This window comes from Gouania willdenowi, chromosome 7 (genome assembly GCF_900634775.1).
Source record: "Gouania willdenowi chromosome 7, fGouWil2.1, whole genome shotgun sequence".
NCBI classification, from domain to species: Eukaryota; Metazoa; Chordata; class Actinopteri; order Blenniiformes; family Gobiesocidae; genus Gouania; species Gouania willdenowi.
The window spans coordinates 24,327,749-24,341,768 of record NC_041050.1 but is presented as its reverse complement, the minus strand read 5'-3'; the positions used below and the strand labels follow the sequence as shown (position 1 = coordinate 24,341,768).

The 14,020-nt window shown below is 40.4% G+C and overlaps 1 protein-coding gene across 6 annotated transcripts in view; it reads right to left on the bottom strand.

Moving 5' to 3' along the window:
- Positions 1–1,703: 1,703 nt before the first annotated feature.
- Positions 1,704–14,020, bottom strand: part of atp2b3b (ATPase plasma membrane Ca2+ transporting 3b) — a 95,673-nt gene continuing 83,356 nt past the window's right edge. For 4 of the 6 annotated variants that reach the window (XM_028451869.1, XM_028451868.1, XM_028451871.1 and 1 more), the window contains exon 25: positions 1,704–4,489. In XM_028451869.1, the coding sequence (XP_028307670.1) occupies positions 4,046–4,489 (444 nt within the window). In that variant the 3' untranslated portion in view covers positions 1,704–4,045. Of the gene's footprint in view, positions 4,490–13,082; positions 13,243–14,020 lie in introns of all 6 variants that reach the window. The other 2 variants (XM_028451873.1, XM_028451872.1) reach the window with 2 other exon arrangements.

Below are 14,020 nucleotides of genomic sequence, written 5' to 3'. Positions count from 1 at the left end.
GCACACAGAAGTAGTGACAACAGCCTAAATGAGTTACCAACACAGTAAGAGTGACAGTAATGATACCAAATGCATGCTTCAAAAACAGACGGAGCAGTACAATGTTAACGTCAGCCCACCTGCTGTGAGGGTGGGGTGAGGTGGAGGGGGCGGGGCAACAATGCAGATGAGCATTCAAGAAGACAGTAAAGTTCTTTACAGGAATACAGATGATGTTCGTCCTGAAAACAGACCCAGCAGGACAGACATGCTTCTCCTCGCCACCGCTGCGTCCCCGTCCCAGAATCCTTTGATGAAAGAGGTTTGTTCACGCGGTCTGGCCCTGCTGCCGCTTTGGGCTAAGGGACTAAGCTGTGGTTTGGGAGCAGAGTAGTTGGGACAGGGAGAAAACACAGGGAAAGAATTCCTTTCTATTGGCACTTCACCCACCCCGAGTGCAACAGGAGACAACAACGTGTGGAATGTGATGCATTTGGTTTGGAATGTTCTGCTCCATGGAATGTCGAGTGATGCTGAAAATGACAGAATTTGGACGTGGCTGATCTGATGCCTTCCTGACATTTAAAACTGACACTGGCAGGCTGAGCTAGCTCTAAAAATAACACAAACAGCTTCAAAGTACATTTGTTAGCAGGGTTTGTTTTTGTTTTTTGTATCCAGGACCAGAAGACATTTGGCACCAAAAAACCTGCAAATCTGTGATTAGTCCAACACTGACTGTTTAAGCTGCTTCTCCTTCCTGAGTTCCTGGACTTGATGAATTTTGACAATTGCAGACCAACAACATCCCACAAACACTGTATCAACAGTGGTTCTCAACCTTTTCAGCCCACGACCCCCAAAATAAAGGTGCCAGATACAAATGTGGAAAAAGTGTGAGCGCTACCAAATCTTTTGGAGATTTATTGTGTATTTGAATGAACTGAATTAGATGGTCATTTAGAACAGTGGTTTTCAACCTTTTCAGCCTATGACTTCCAAAATAAAGGTGCCAGAGAGCGGGGACCCCCACTGTACCTGAAGGTGGTTGAACACAGACATGAACATTTAAGAACAGTCATATGGAGACAGGGCCATTTATAAGGGGGAATAAAGGGGAGAGCTTTTAGGGGCCCATCCATAAAATCAGCATTGTTCCAGGAATCTGTGATTACCACATTTATTTATTTATCTTAATAATATTTATTGTTATCCAGGAAGTTTATTATTTGCTCCATACTATATAGTCATCTTAAAGATGTAAATCCTTGTTTTAATCAGAAATAAAATGGGTTGAAAACCACAGAAATTGGGTTAAAGTTGCAAATTAGAGTAGCCAAAAACAGACAAAGGGACTGAAAGGGTTTAAAGTGTCAATATTGACTTAAAAGGGTCAGAAATGGGAGGAGGGGAGGTTGGGGTAATGTAAATTAAAAAGTAGAAACAATTATGGGTGAGACTAATTGTGAATGTGGTTAAATTGGCAAAAAATAAGTATGAAATATGGTGAAAAGAGGTTAAAAGTTGACATTTTAAAAAAAAAAATGGCATTGAAATTTGATGGAGAAGTGGCAGAAATATAAGTAATGTAGCAAAAGGAGGATAAATATGGCAAGAAAGAGTGATGAAAATAAGTTAAAATATGGCAAGTTTGGTGCAGTTGCAGAAAACGGGTAAAAATAAAAATGGCCTCAAATCTTTCAAAAGATATTCTTAGTTTTTTTAAAGCATCTGGCAACATATGGGGTCTTTGGATCAAGACCCCATATGGGGTCCTGATCCAAAGGTTGAGAACCCCTGGTTTAAGAGATACCCAGTCTAACCATCACAATGAGGTCTATTAGTAAAGTTGAGTTTATTACTAGTAGTTGATATAGCTTTACTAGTAAGGTCTACTCACAGCAAAAACTTTTTCTAGTAAAACCAAAATATTGTTTACTAGTACACTCAAAATCTCACTATAGTACTAGTAGAGCTAATGCAAATGTAGTGGAAGGGACTGTAACCAAAACCAGCTCCCTGATTGGTTGGAGTGTTTCCAAAAGCCAATGGAAAGCCTGAATTTGCTTTTCCCTGCCCCCTTATTAGCATATAAAGCTTACTAATAGTGCTAGCGACACTTTTTGCTTCACTAGTAAACCAATGTGAGCGCTAGTAGAGAGTAACCACAATTGATATAACTAGCTGTGTTTCCATTACAGTTTTTTCCAAAATAAAAGTGATATTTCCAAAATTTCAACAAAGTGTAATTGCACTTTGAACGTGTTTCCATTGAAGGTTTTTTGGAGCCTCGTAACATTCATAAAATCTCATCCTACGAGACTTCTCTGCAGAACTATGGACAATCCAAACCTTGTTATAACACTGTGCATTTCTTTGTTGTTTGCTCTATATCGTGGCAGTAATAACCTTAAAGTCTAATGCTAAGAAATGTTTCAGTTTCCTTTTCCGTCCACACGCACCGCACCATGTTTTTTGGGGAGAAGTGGTCATGTGATCAGGTACGTGTGACGTGACGTGTAATTGCAGGAAAAGAGTTTCCATTTAGCTTTTGTGATATTATTCAACATTGAAACGTCTGAAAAACCTCCTCATCAAATCATAAAAACGTTTTAGCGATATTTGAGTGTTTTTTCTAAATTGAGGTGTTTTAATCACCATTTCTAAGCTCTAAGTCATTGTGAATTTCTAAGGCCGGGTAATGGAAATGCAGCTACTGATATCTAATTTCCATGTTTTCCTTTCCCTAGGCACTCTTGTGATGAAGTCTTTTAATGGAAAGGATAACTTCTCCCTCATTGTAGTCTTGTTTCCTTACCAGGAGGAAGTTGTTTCTAACAGGTTATTTTCACTCCGTTTTTGATTTCTTCCTTTTTCTATTGATATGGCATGTTGTCCTTTTCTGCGGCATCAGATAGGTAGGTTGTAAATCTCGACAACAAACAAACAAAGAACCTCAAACCAAACAAATCTGACCTGTGCACATTGAGAAACAAGTTATTACTGTTTGTATTTCCTTTCAGCTAAGCTGACTCTCATGGTTGCCAGTCTTTAAGCTATCTGCTTACCGCTGTTTGTCAATTTTTTGGGGAGCAAACTAATCCAACAGTAGTCTGTTTTTCCCTAAAAGAGGTGTGATAATTCCATCTACAAAACTATACATTGCAATATTGGAGAATGAGTCTGATCCTGATATTGAGACATTTTTTTATCACCTGTCAGTAAAGAAATGCAGAAAATAACCAGATGTCATGAGCATGAGTGGCTTTGCAGTCGGTCATCTTAAAGGGCCATCACATGTGCAATGGGACTTATTTCATGGCATTTAAAGGGTTAATGCATCATAAATGGTTGAGCTTTTATAAAAAACTAAATAAAAAAAAACAAAAAGAGAAAAGCAGATGCACACCAATCGAAAGAGTGGGAAATAAAAAGGAAGAAAATGTCAACTGAAAGAGAGTTGCTGCTCGTACGTGAGCTGTTCTGTGCAGCATGTGAACGTGCACACACATCGGATCATACACGTCTGAGTTATCAATCAAAACGATTCACAAAGAGCCACTGAGAAATAAAAAAAGCATAAAAATGGGACAGAGAGAGGATGTGAACAGAAATGTAAAACTGAAAGTGAATGAGCACCTTCATGTGGAGACAAAACTGATGAAGTATCGTTAAAGCTTTGATGCTTCACTGATATGACGTTGGTTTAGTGTTTAGAGCAGAGCCTGGTGAGTGGTGGAGGTGATGGCAGCTTTATTCAGCTGCTGGGAGTGCACGGTGTGTGTGTGTGTGTCACAGGTGAATGTCCTTCTCCAGCTTTCTCTAACCTGAGTGCACACGTGCACAGAGCTTCAGTGCTGAAACATTTCCCAGAAGGAGCAGCTTGGTGGAGGAAAGGGGGTGGGGTCACAGGGTGGGGTTGAAAGGATGGTCACTACATGTTCTCAGGAAGTCTCTCATCATTGTCCCTTCCCTCCTCACACTCGCGTCTTTCATCCTCCAAAGGAAGATTTGATGAAAATGTCACACGTGTCACTTTTTTTCCTCCACCCCAAACTGATCTCCGTTATAAGGAGGTCTCCACACAGTAGAGGTGAGGCAGGTGGGGGGCGCAGGACTTTTTATGCTGCAGGTGGTGCTTGTTGGGGGCGCATGCGTCAGCACTCGATTTATCGCCATAAGGAACGACTGAAGCGAAGCTACTGTTGTTGTTGTTTCTGTTGCACGGGGTCACTGGAAGGCTGTGCTGGCGGTAGGGCCGCGTGGGGCGGGTACGTGCCGGGGGTTGGGCAGGAGGGGGCGGGGGCTTGCGAAGGGCGGGATGCAGGTGCTGGTATCTGCTGAGCTCCGATTCGTCGTCCACATCGGTGTCATCAATCAGGGGGATGTTGTGGATGAGGTCGTTGATGAGGAACTCCGGGTGGGCCATGAAGTTGTGGATGGAGTTGCGCGATTCTGGTTTTTCCCGACCCTCATAAAGCGAACTACGGAATGCTTTCACCACTCGCATCTATGAAGGGAGGGTAAAAGAAGGGAGAGACCACAAGAAAGCGAGATAGAATTATGAGAGAGAACAAAGAGGAGGAGCAAAGGGAGACCCAGAGACAAACTCGTGTCCTTCAGAGGACGGATGAGCAGAAACGGTCAGGAGCAGGAGGCCACAGTAAGTCTGTTACACATCATTACTCTCAATAAAAGTCTTTCTACGTTCTAAAACAATTTCCTTTTTATTTTTAAGATGATTTAAACATGTTTGAGTGTTTTTAAGAGGTTTTAAGAAATGTAGCAAAACATGTAAAATTTATCACCAAACTGAACTCAACGAAGTCACATACACAGATAAAAACACAGGATTGGATAACAAAGAACTAACACTTTCAAAAACTGGTAAAAAATACTGAACAAATTTTGACAAAACGTTAACCAAAGATAGACCCTGGTCCATGGAGGATTCCATTAAAATTTGGAGAGGATCCACATCAATATCCTGATTCTGGATCACTAAAAAAATAACAATCCCTCTCATCATTGGCAAAATTAAAAAAGTCATACCTCGATCTTAATGAAATTTGACTCCGTTATGTTGGGTGGGTTCTTTAATTACCCCAACGAATTTCTATCGAATTGCATCCAGATTGCACAATTTTTGAGCAATTTTTAAAAAAAGAAAATTAGTGTGCACTTACATTGGGAACTACTGTAGTTATTAATGGGGATATACATTTCTTACAAGCCTTTAAAGTGTGAATGATGAGGTTATCATTATCTGGATCATATATCCAGATTTGGCGTAGGTTTGCACTCTCTGAGTGATATTGTTTGCTGATATATTTATATTTAAAATAAAATGTAAATATTATTAATTGTTTCTATATTTCATTGTTATATTATTATTATTACTACTACTACTAATAATAATAATGTTATTATCATTATTATAACAATAAAATACAAAAATAATCAGCCAGTAAATAAATATTATTATTATAAATAATCAATAATAATAATAATAATAAGGATTTTATGAGTGTGTGAACAGCTCATTTGCTTAGTAAAACACATACTGTCACAGATTCAGTGGTGACGCAGCGTCCTCCTGCTCCCGTGTGTCTCCAGTGACGGATGTTGAAGAACAAAAAACACGGTGTCCAAATGAGTAACCTGATGACATGTTTTTGTTGTCAGTTCTTGCGCAGCAATCAACCCTCAGGGCATTCACAACCACAGAAACACGCTGCAGACACTTTGCACCATACACTCGTGTGTGTGTGTGTGTGTGCGTGTGTAAGGCAGTGATATATAATATGCATGGCAAACACTCACACCACAGCACACTAACTCCCAACTCAGCACACACAGATGAGTGCAGTCATTAGGCACAAACGGATGAGAAGTCTTATGAGCGTGCACTAGTTTAATATCCAATAAGAAAATATCTGCAGTGACCACACACACACACACACACAGAGGCAGACCCACACACACACACACATACGCATGCAGCGGCGGTGGAGCCGAGGGTGTCATCACATCATGCACGTGAGGCGATGACCTCTGTAGGCATCAGGCTGCAGTCACTCCCTTAAGCCGTTTGTTCATTAGAGCTGAGATATCCACACAAAAAACACACACACAGTGGGCACGCTCACACACAATGTACAAAACGACAACAAAAATGACTCCAAACCATCTGCTAACAAAAATACGTAAAAAGGACGGAACAATATACAGGACAACAAAAAAACACAAAAAGGCTTCAAAAACACAAAATGACAACATAAATGCATAAAAAGGACAGAAAACTATATACAAAACGACAAACATACACAAAAAACACTGACAACAAAAATATGTAAATGCAGCAGTGACAGACAGGAAAGAAGATGAATGAAAAGGTGCTGATGAAGTTGCTGCGGGATTTAAAAATAATAACTTCAAAACAGAAAAGTGACATCACAGAGAATCTGCAGATTACAACACGGGATTGAGTCGATAGCTGAAAACAAAAGATGTTTAGGAGCAAAGCTCGGTCATCAGCGCCATCACACAGAAGCAGGCAGGCCATGCTGAGTCTGATTATTGTCCCATAGTTTCAGTCTCACACACACGTACACACACATTAACATGAGATCAAGATCTATGGTGGAACCTGCAGGTGCATTATGCAGTGTATGGTGTATGCGTGCATCAACACATTCTTTGCCATGGCAGTGGATCCATGCACCCTTCCTCCAAGCCCAAAGAGTGGAAAGAAGTAGCATGAGCTCAAAAAGAAACCAAGACAGGTCAAGAAGCATGCTGAGCCCGACATAGAGACACGTTGGCCTGAGGAGCAGCACTGGGCGTGGTCCGAACGGTGCTGTTCGGAGTCACATGACAATCCCAGCTGGTCTCTATGTGTGACTCCAGCTCAATGGTTAACTGACACATGGACAGACAAACAGACAGTCAAGCAGTAGGTTCAGTGCTTATTGTTTTTCCAAAGAGCCTGTCAGACAGTCGAGAAACATCTCATGCAGTCTACAAAGCTGTTTAGATCGTTACTTTCTTGCTTTACTTTGTGTTTTCTCCATGAAAAGAGTAAACTTTCGAGTATATAAAGCCCACATTGTGACCGGGGAAGCTTCTCTCCCCTTTCAACAGTGCTGATGGAAAAACGATGATGGTTAAAAGTCGGAGGAGAAACAGGCGCTGGAAGGTAAGAGAGTAAGAGAGTGTGCAAAGTAACTGCTGATGGCGAGAGAGAGAGCGAAAGAAAAAGAGGTGAAGCAGTGAGGGAATCCATCGCTAATCCAGAGAGAGAAAAGCACTGGGCTAAAGTTTTGGAAATCTGTCATTTAAAATATAAAGACCTACGTTCTAAAACCAAGAATTGAGAGTGAATTCAAGCATCTTATTCACTTGTTCACTATAACTAACTTAGTGATGTTCTAATTTTTCTGTGCAGGTTTGCCATTGTAGGAAAAAGTTAGCATTTAACATATACGTATAACGTGTCGATTTGAACAGTAGCCAAATCCAGAACCCGAACAGGATTTTATTTTGGCAAAAAGAATTGGTTTCGAACGAACCAATCACAACCAGAGCATCTCCTGCTTCTACAAACAGGCCACAGAGCAATCAAAAGGAAGCAGACATAACTGAAAATGACATAAAACAACAACAAAAATACACGTAGAACATAAATATATACAGTATATATATATAATGACTACAAAAATAACTCCAAAAAACAAAGACATCAAAAACACTCAAAATGACAACAAAACTACGAGAATGACGCCATCAACACACAAGCCGACTACAAAAATCGAGAAAAACTACTTGAAAAAAAATGACAAAAAAGACACAAAAGAATGGCAGAAATACACAAAAGGACAACAGACACACACATATAACTGAAAAATACATACAACGACAACGAAAGTACACAAAAATGACTCCAAAAAGCAAACACACATCAAAAATTGACACAATGACAGAAAAATAGACTAAGAATGACTCCAACACACAAGCAGACTTAAGTAGTTTTTCTGTTTCCATACTTCACTTGAGTATTTATTTTTTGGTGAATTTTAACTTTTACTCCTTGCTTTTTTAAACAAATTTCTGCACTTTCTACTTTTTACATTTGATTTTTTATTACTCCTTACATTATAAAAAGGAGCTCGTTACTTTTAAGACCTTTGAAGATGATGTCACATGATGTATAAAGAGGCAAATTATGGGCTAAGATTTGTGTCACTAACTGAATTTGAATAATTGGTATTGAATTTGAAAGTAACATCTTGAAATTGAATTAACTGTTTTGAAACACACACCCTGCGAGCCGGGCTCTGCAGGTCTGGTCCCTGCTGACTCTGGGCCCACGCCGGCTGCCCATTTGGCGCGGCTCTGGCCGTCTGCTGGGCGTGGGCCTTGGCTCCTCTGCTGGGGTCTCAGGCGGGGGGCTCTCTGGGGCCTCCCCTTGGGGGGTTGGGTACCTGGGTGTGGGTGGGTGGGGGGATGCTGGAGGAGGGCCTTGGGGTTGGGGGTTGGGGGTTGGGGTCGGTGGTGGGATGCACTGGGTGCTCGGCTGCTTGGGGCTTCCTCGGATGTGTCTCTGGGGGCGGTGGCTGCCTCTCGGCCTGGGATCTTGGGGACGTCTGGGGGGCTGCTCGGCCGTAGTGGGGGTGGCCTGGGGCACCCTGGCCCCCGCTCTTTCTGCTGTCCTGGCTGCATCTGCGGGCCCGGGGCAGTTCCTGGGTTTGCACTAGCGGTTTTTGCACATATACTGGTATACGATGCACTGGCACGCCTTGGGATGTGGGATAAAACTCATACGAGGCTTAACTTTAGACACGTTAATCCCAAATACCTGCTTTAGGTACTACCACTCACTCATTCCCCCTGTCCACAGCCACCACCATTATAGCTAAGCTTCACACTTGTCACTATACTGGCTCGATTACACAACATAATAAGCACAATATGTTCTACAACTTCACATCTCACCCTCACTGTAAAACAATCTATTCTTCCCCACCCTTTATATTTCCTACCTTGAGTCTCTCCTCCCTGCTCCCCCCCCTAGGTGTAACACTGCTCTCCCTTTTTATATCCTCCCTATAATAAAAGATTTCTTACCCTTCCTTAGGGAGGGATGGTGATGGTCACAATTAAGCAATAAAATAAATCAATTTATTTTATTGCAATAACAAAACATGCATTGCTGTCTCATAATGATGGCACTTCTAGTAGTGTTGACCTTTGACAGCATGTGAAGACAAGAGAAAAAAAAAAAAAGAAATTGTATTTTTCTTGTTGAGAAAAAATCATCTTAGTACATTCAAAATATTCAATATATTTCTGTTTCTCAAATTTAGATTCACTATACGCAATTCAATTTCACTACACAGAAACACAAAATACTAATTCAGTTTTAGGGATGCAAAAGCCAAATAAAATATGAAAGCTTGGCCGAATACCAAATATCAAATGCGGTTAAGTTTTTCACTATTTTTTTGAACAGTGCATAAATAGCCTAGAATGCATATTTAGACATGTTTTTTATTTAAAAAAGGTAAATGTTTATTGAATTTTATGACATTTTTTCAGCTTTAAACGGGACAGTTGGATTTTGCCCACGTTGGCAGGTGATGTCACCTAACACGCCTCCTAGAATGTGAGCTCCTCCCTCTCCCACTATCTAACAGCTAAAACAAACACTGCGGTTTAATATAAAATATATATTATACTTTATTGCCATATATGTCAATGCAAACTGCACTACTTTTTCTGCTGCTGATCATGTTGGGAGTCACTGCTTGGAGCCACGGACCCATTGCTTACACACATCAGCTGTCAGCACTACGTGCTAATGCTACACCATTTTTATGCAGTGAGACCCGGTGAAGTGTAATGTTTACAGATTAGTGGCTCACAGCGCTAACAACGAACTCAGTTGTGGAAATGGACGGTTTACGTGGTGATGGACGTCAGAGAGCGGTAAGGAGAGAGTCTTGCTGTGTTTGTGTGTGAAAAGGAGGAGCTGTTGCTCCTGCAGCAACGCGTGCACACTTTTCCGACTCAAAATCACTGCACGTTGTTTGATTGCATCATTGTGTCACACGCTACTATTCAGCCTTGCTTTTAACTCACAAAACCGAGGGCCGAATGTTGCTTTTTTAGCAATATTCGGCCGAATACATTCAGTGGCCAAATTTTCGGTGCATCCCTATTCAGTTTCAAAACAGTAAAATCAATTTCAAGTTATTACTTTCAAATTCAATACCAACTGTTCAAATTCAGTTTCTAGTGGCACAAATCTCAGCCCATACAAACCAACAGCCGCGCAGCTGGAGGAGAAGCTAGTCTACATGCTAACATGGAGGTGAGCGAGCCAAGCAGCAGCAGCATTAGGGAAATGCTCCAGAAAACTCCAGGCAGAATGAGTCCTACCTTGCATGTCCAGATGACACAATGGATGTTCTCAAGTCCTGCAGTCCTAAACTTGTCACTCAAACAAAATAAGCCACTACCCACTTCTGCTGCTTGTAAAAGGCTTTTCAGCAGCAGGACTCATTTTCATACCAAACAGGGAACGTCTCCATTCCAGAAACCTGGAGAACATGACACTATTGAGGCTAAATTTAAAATTTTGGTAGTTTGAGCTTTTTTCTGTTCTTCTGTTCTTAGTTTTACGGTTAACATTTTCAAGTTTTTAAAAATGTTAAACTCAGAGCTGCTCAAATTTTATCTATAATGAGTGCTAAATTCTCCAGGTGTTCAAAGGTTTAACCTGTTTGCATGTACCAGTATTCTACAAGTTCTTAAAAAATAAAAGATATGGAATTTGCTGGTTTAAAAACCCTGTCTTATTATTGAAAAGACATTTGTTTTACTTTTTTAATTAAGTAAATTTAGCATATCCTGAACTTTTTTACTTTTACTCAAGTAAGAGAGCAACTTCATTAATTTTTTATTCAAGTATTTATACTACTACTTATAATAATACTTATAATCACTTGAGTACTGAAGACTATACTTTTGCCACCTTTGCTAAAAACACACAAAATGACAAAAAAGACAAAAAGAATAGCAGAAATACACAAAATGAGAACAAACACAAATACAAATAACTGAAAAACACATACAACACCTACAAAAGTATCCAAAAATGACTCTAAAAAACAAAGAAACATCCAAAATACACAAAATGACAACTACGAATGACTCCATCAATACGACTACAAAAATGCACAACAATATGACATTCATTATATAATGAATCCAAAAACACCATCTGACAAAAAAAATACAGAAAAATATACAAAACAACAACAAAAATACATAAAAATATGATTCTAAAAACAAAATGACAGGACACACATCCTTAGTTGTTTCCTGTGTTAATACTCAGATTGGTCATTTTTATAAATGCTGAACAAATGAAGATGAAGTTGACTGGCCTTCATTTTAAATTAAAACATTGATTTGAGAACAAATAAGTCCATCTAAATGTATTCAATTAAAGTTATTATCTTAATTTCTAAGAACTAAACTCTTATTTTCAGTGTCACCAATGGAAACAATTAAATTACGGTGCTCCAACAATTCATTCATCAGTGCATGATCAATAAATACTATTCATTATTGATTAGAATCATTTGAAGCTGTGCGTGTGGGTGGAGCCTCAGGCGTGTCGCGTGTGGAATGGGAAGAGAAAGGAGGTGGAGAGAGAGAGAGAGAGAGAAAGAGAGAGGTCAGGGTGAAGCAACTGAGAAAAACAAATGAGGACAATGAAACAAAAAGACAGCCTACACACACACATGCACACGCTCACACACGAGAGAACACACATGCAGACACACTCATACGTGCACGGCTCAGGTAAACCCTTTCAGAGGCACACGCAGAACTGACACACATCAAAATCAAGTCAAATATGAGAGATGGCAGCTCGTCTGTTACGGAGATGAGAGGATGGAAGAAAAGACAAACAAAGGAAAGAAGAAATATAAAAGGAATGTGGAAAAACCTTTCAAAGAAATCTTATCAGCACTAAACAAGAGCCGGTATTTAGATCGGGTGGAATAATCTAAATACTTCCACAAGAGAATAAATCTTCCATCGATCCACGATTAAATACATTTTTTTTTACAGGGAATCTTTGCAAACAGGAAACCTGCAATATCTCATAGAAATAAAAGGAAGGAAAAGATAGAACTGTGATGGGGAGAAAAGGACGGAGCAGAGAAAGAAAGGCAAACTTTCTGAGCCACTGGCAGGTCAGACTCACGGAGCTGAAAATACTGTTACTGATACTGAAAAGACAAGTTGGTCACAAACAAACAAACAAACAAACAAACACGAGAGGACGCAGAAGAAGGAGAAGTAGGAGAAGAAGAAGGAAAGCAAGTCGATAGAGGAGTTTACAGCCATCGTCTAGGAAACAGCAGAATGTCATGGGGCATTTATACTCGAAGGTTTACAGTTGAGTCACGTACCCAGTATTACAATACTAGCTCGTCTTAGCGCAGATCAATCAATCGACAGTAACCATGCTTGACCTCGTTCACAGACAGCAAATAAAAACCTGCGGTGCAGGAGGTTGCAGTGGCCGCCACGCTCTCTGCTTTGGAGCTTTTTCTCTAATCGATCTAGTGAAGAAACCCACACAACTTGTCTGTTTTTGTTTTGTCAATGCCCCCTTTTAGACAGAGCGAGAGAGAAAGAGAACAGCCAGGCTACCTCCTGCACCGACCAACAGTCAACAAGAAAACAAGACTCTGGCCTGGGACGGGGACTGGCACGTGTCACACCAGACCGGATCAGAGTAGACTTACACAGCTGGTCGGGACATGGTGCTGTTTGAGAAAGGAAGGAGTAAGAAAGAGGAGGAAATAAAGAGAAAGGAGACATTGCCACACAAAAAAAACGAGCAGCAAGCGAGCCGGAGGGGACACAACCATGGAGTCAAAAATGCTGCAGTCCACGTGCAGTGCAGCAGAGTGCACGTGTGGCTGTGTGTGTGTGTGTGTGTGCTTGTGTGTGTGACTGGGTGTGTTGGACTGCGGCTGCTACGTGGTGTCTCTGCGTGTACATGCGTTCGGCGGACTCACTCCCGGGCGCTGGGCTGGGATTGGCTGTAGCGGTGGAGAGAGCTACGTGAGAGGGGGTAGAGATAGTGTTTACGTCGTGGAGCTGACTGAGCACAGACGAGCGTCGTCGGACAGCTCCCTGAAACGAACCGCTGCGCTTGAACGTGCTCACTACCTCCATCTGCAGGACAGAGACAAAACAGCAGCACTCAATGACGGCAGGTCAGAGTGTGTGTGTGTGTGTGTGTGTGTGTGTGTACAGTTGAATTTTTTTTCTTCTTTCTCTCTTTTTAAATACTGATTCGACAGGAATAAATGATCTCTGAATGTAAGTAAAACAAACTATGTTATATAGAAATAAAAAGTGTGTCGGGAAGATGGAGCTAACAATCAATTATTGAAAGGGTTTATGAAACCCAGTTTTTGAGTATTTTCATTGACCACAAGTTTTGCTGGAAACCATACACAAGATATTTGTGTTTAAAAATGTACATATACATAAATCTACAAAATGATAAGGATCATCAATCATACGGGTTATAAAGACCACACTAATCCCCTTTTTTATATAATCATAATTCTTAAAATTTTTTGATTTAGTTTCTTTTAAAGTGGTGTTTGTAGTTCACAAAGCTGTGCTCTATTAACTAGCAAATAATCTACAAAAACTGTACAAAGCAAGAAACAATGGTTACAATTTAAGGGGACAACTTCACTTTATTCATCCAAAAGTCCATACAATGTCCAAAACCTTGTGCACTTCTGCTTGTGATATAAAATTATGGAACAACCTTGATTATAATTTAAAGTCTTGTAAAAACGGTGATATTTAAAAAAACAATATAAACTCATTGTAATTTATTCATACAGGCATACCAAGTAAGGAGATCACTATCCTATTATTCTGTGTCTGTGTGTTACAATATGGTTGACTGTACGTGTTAAACAGCATTTGGCTG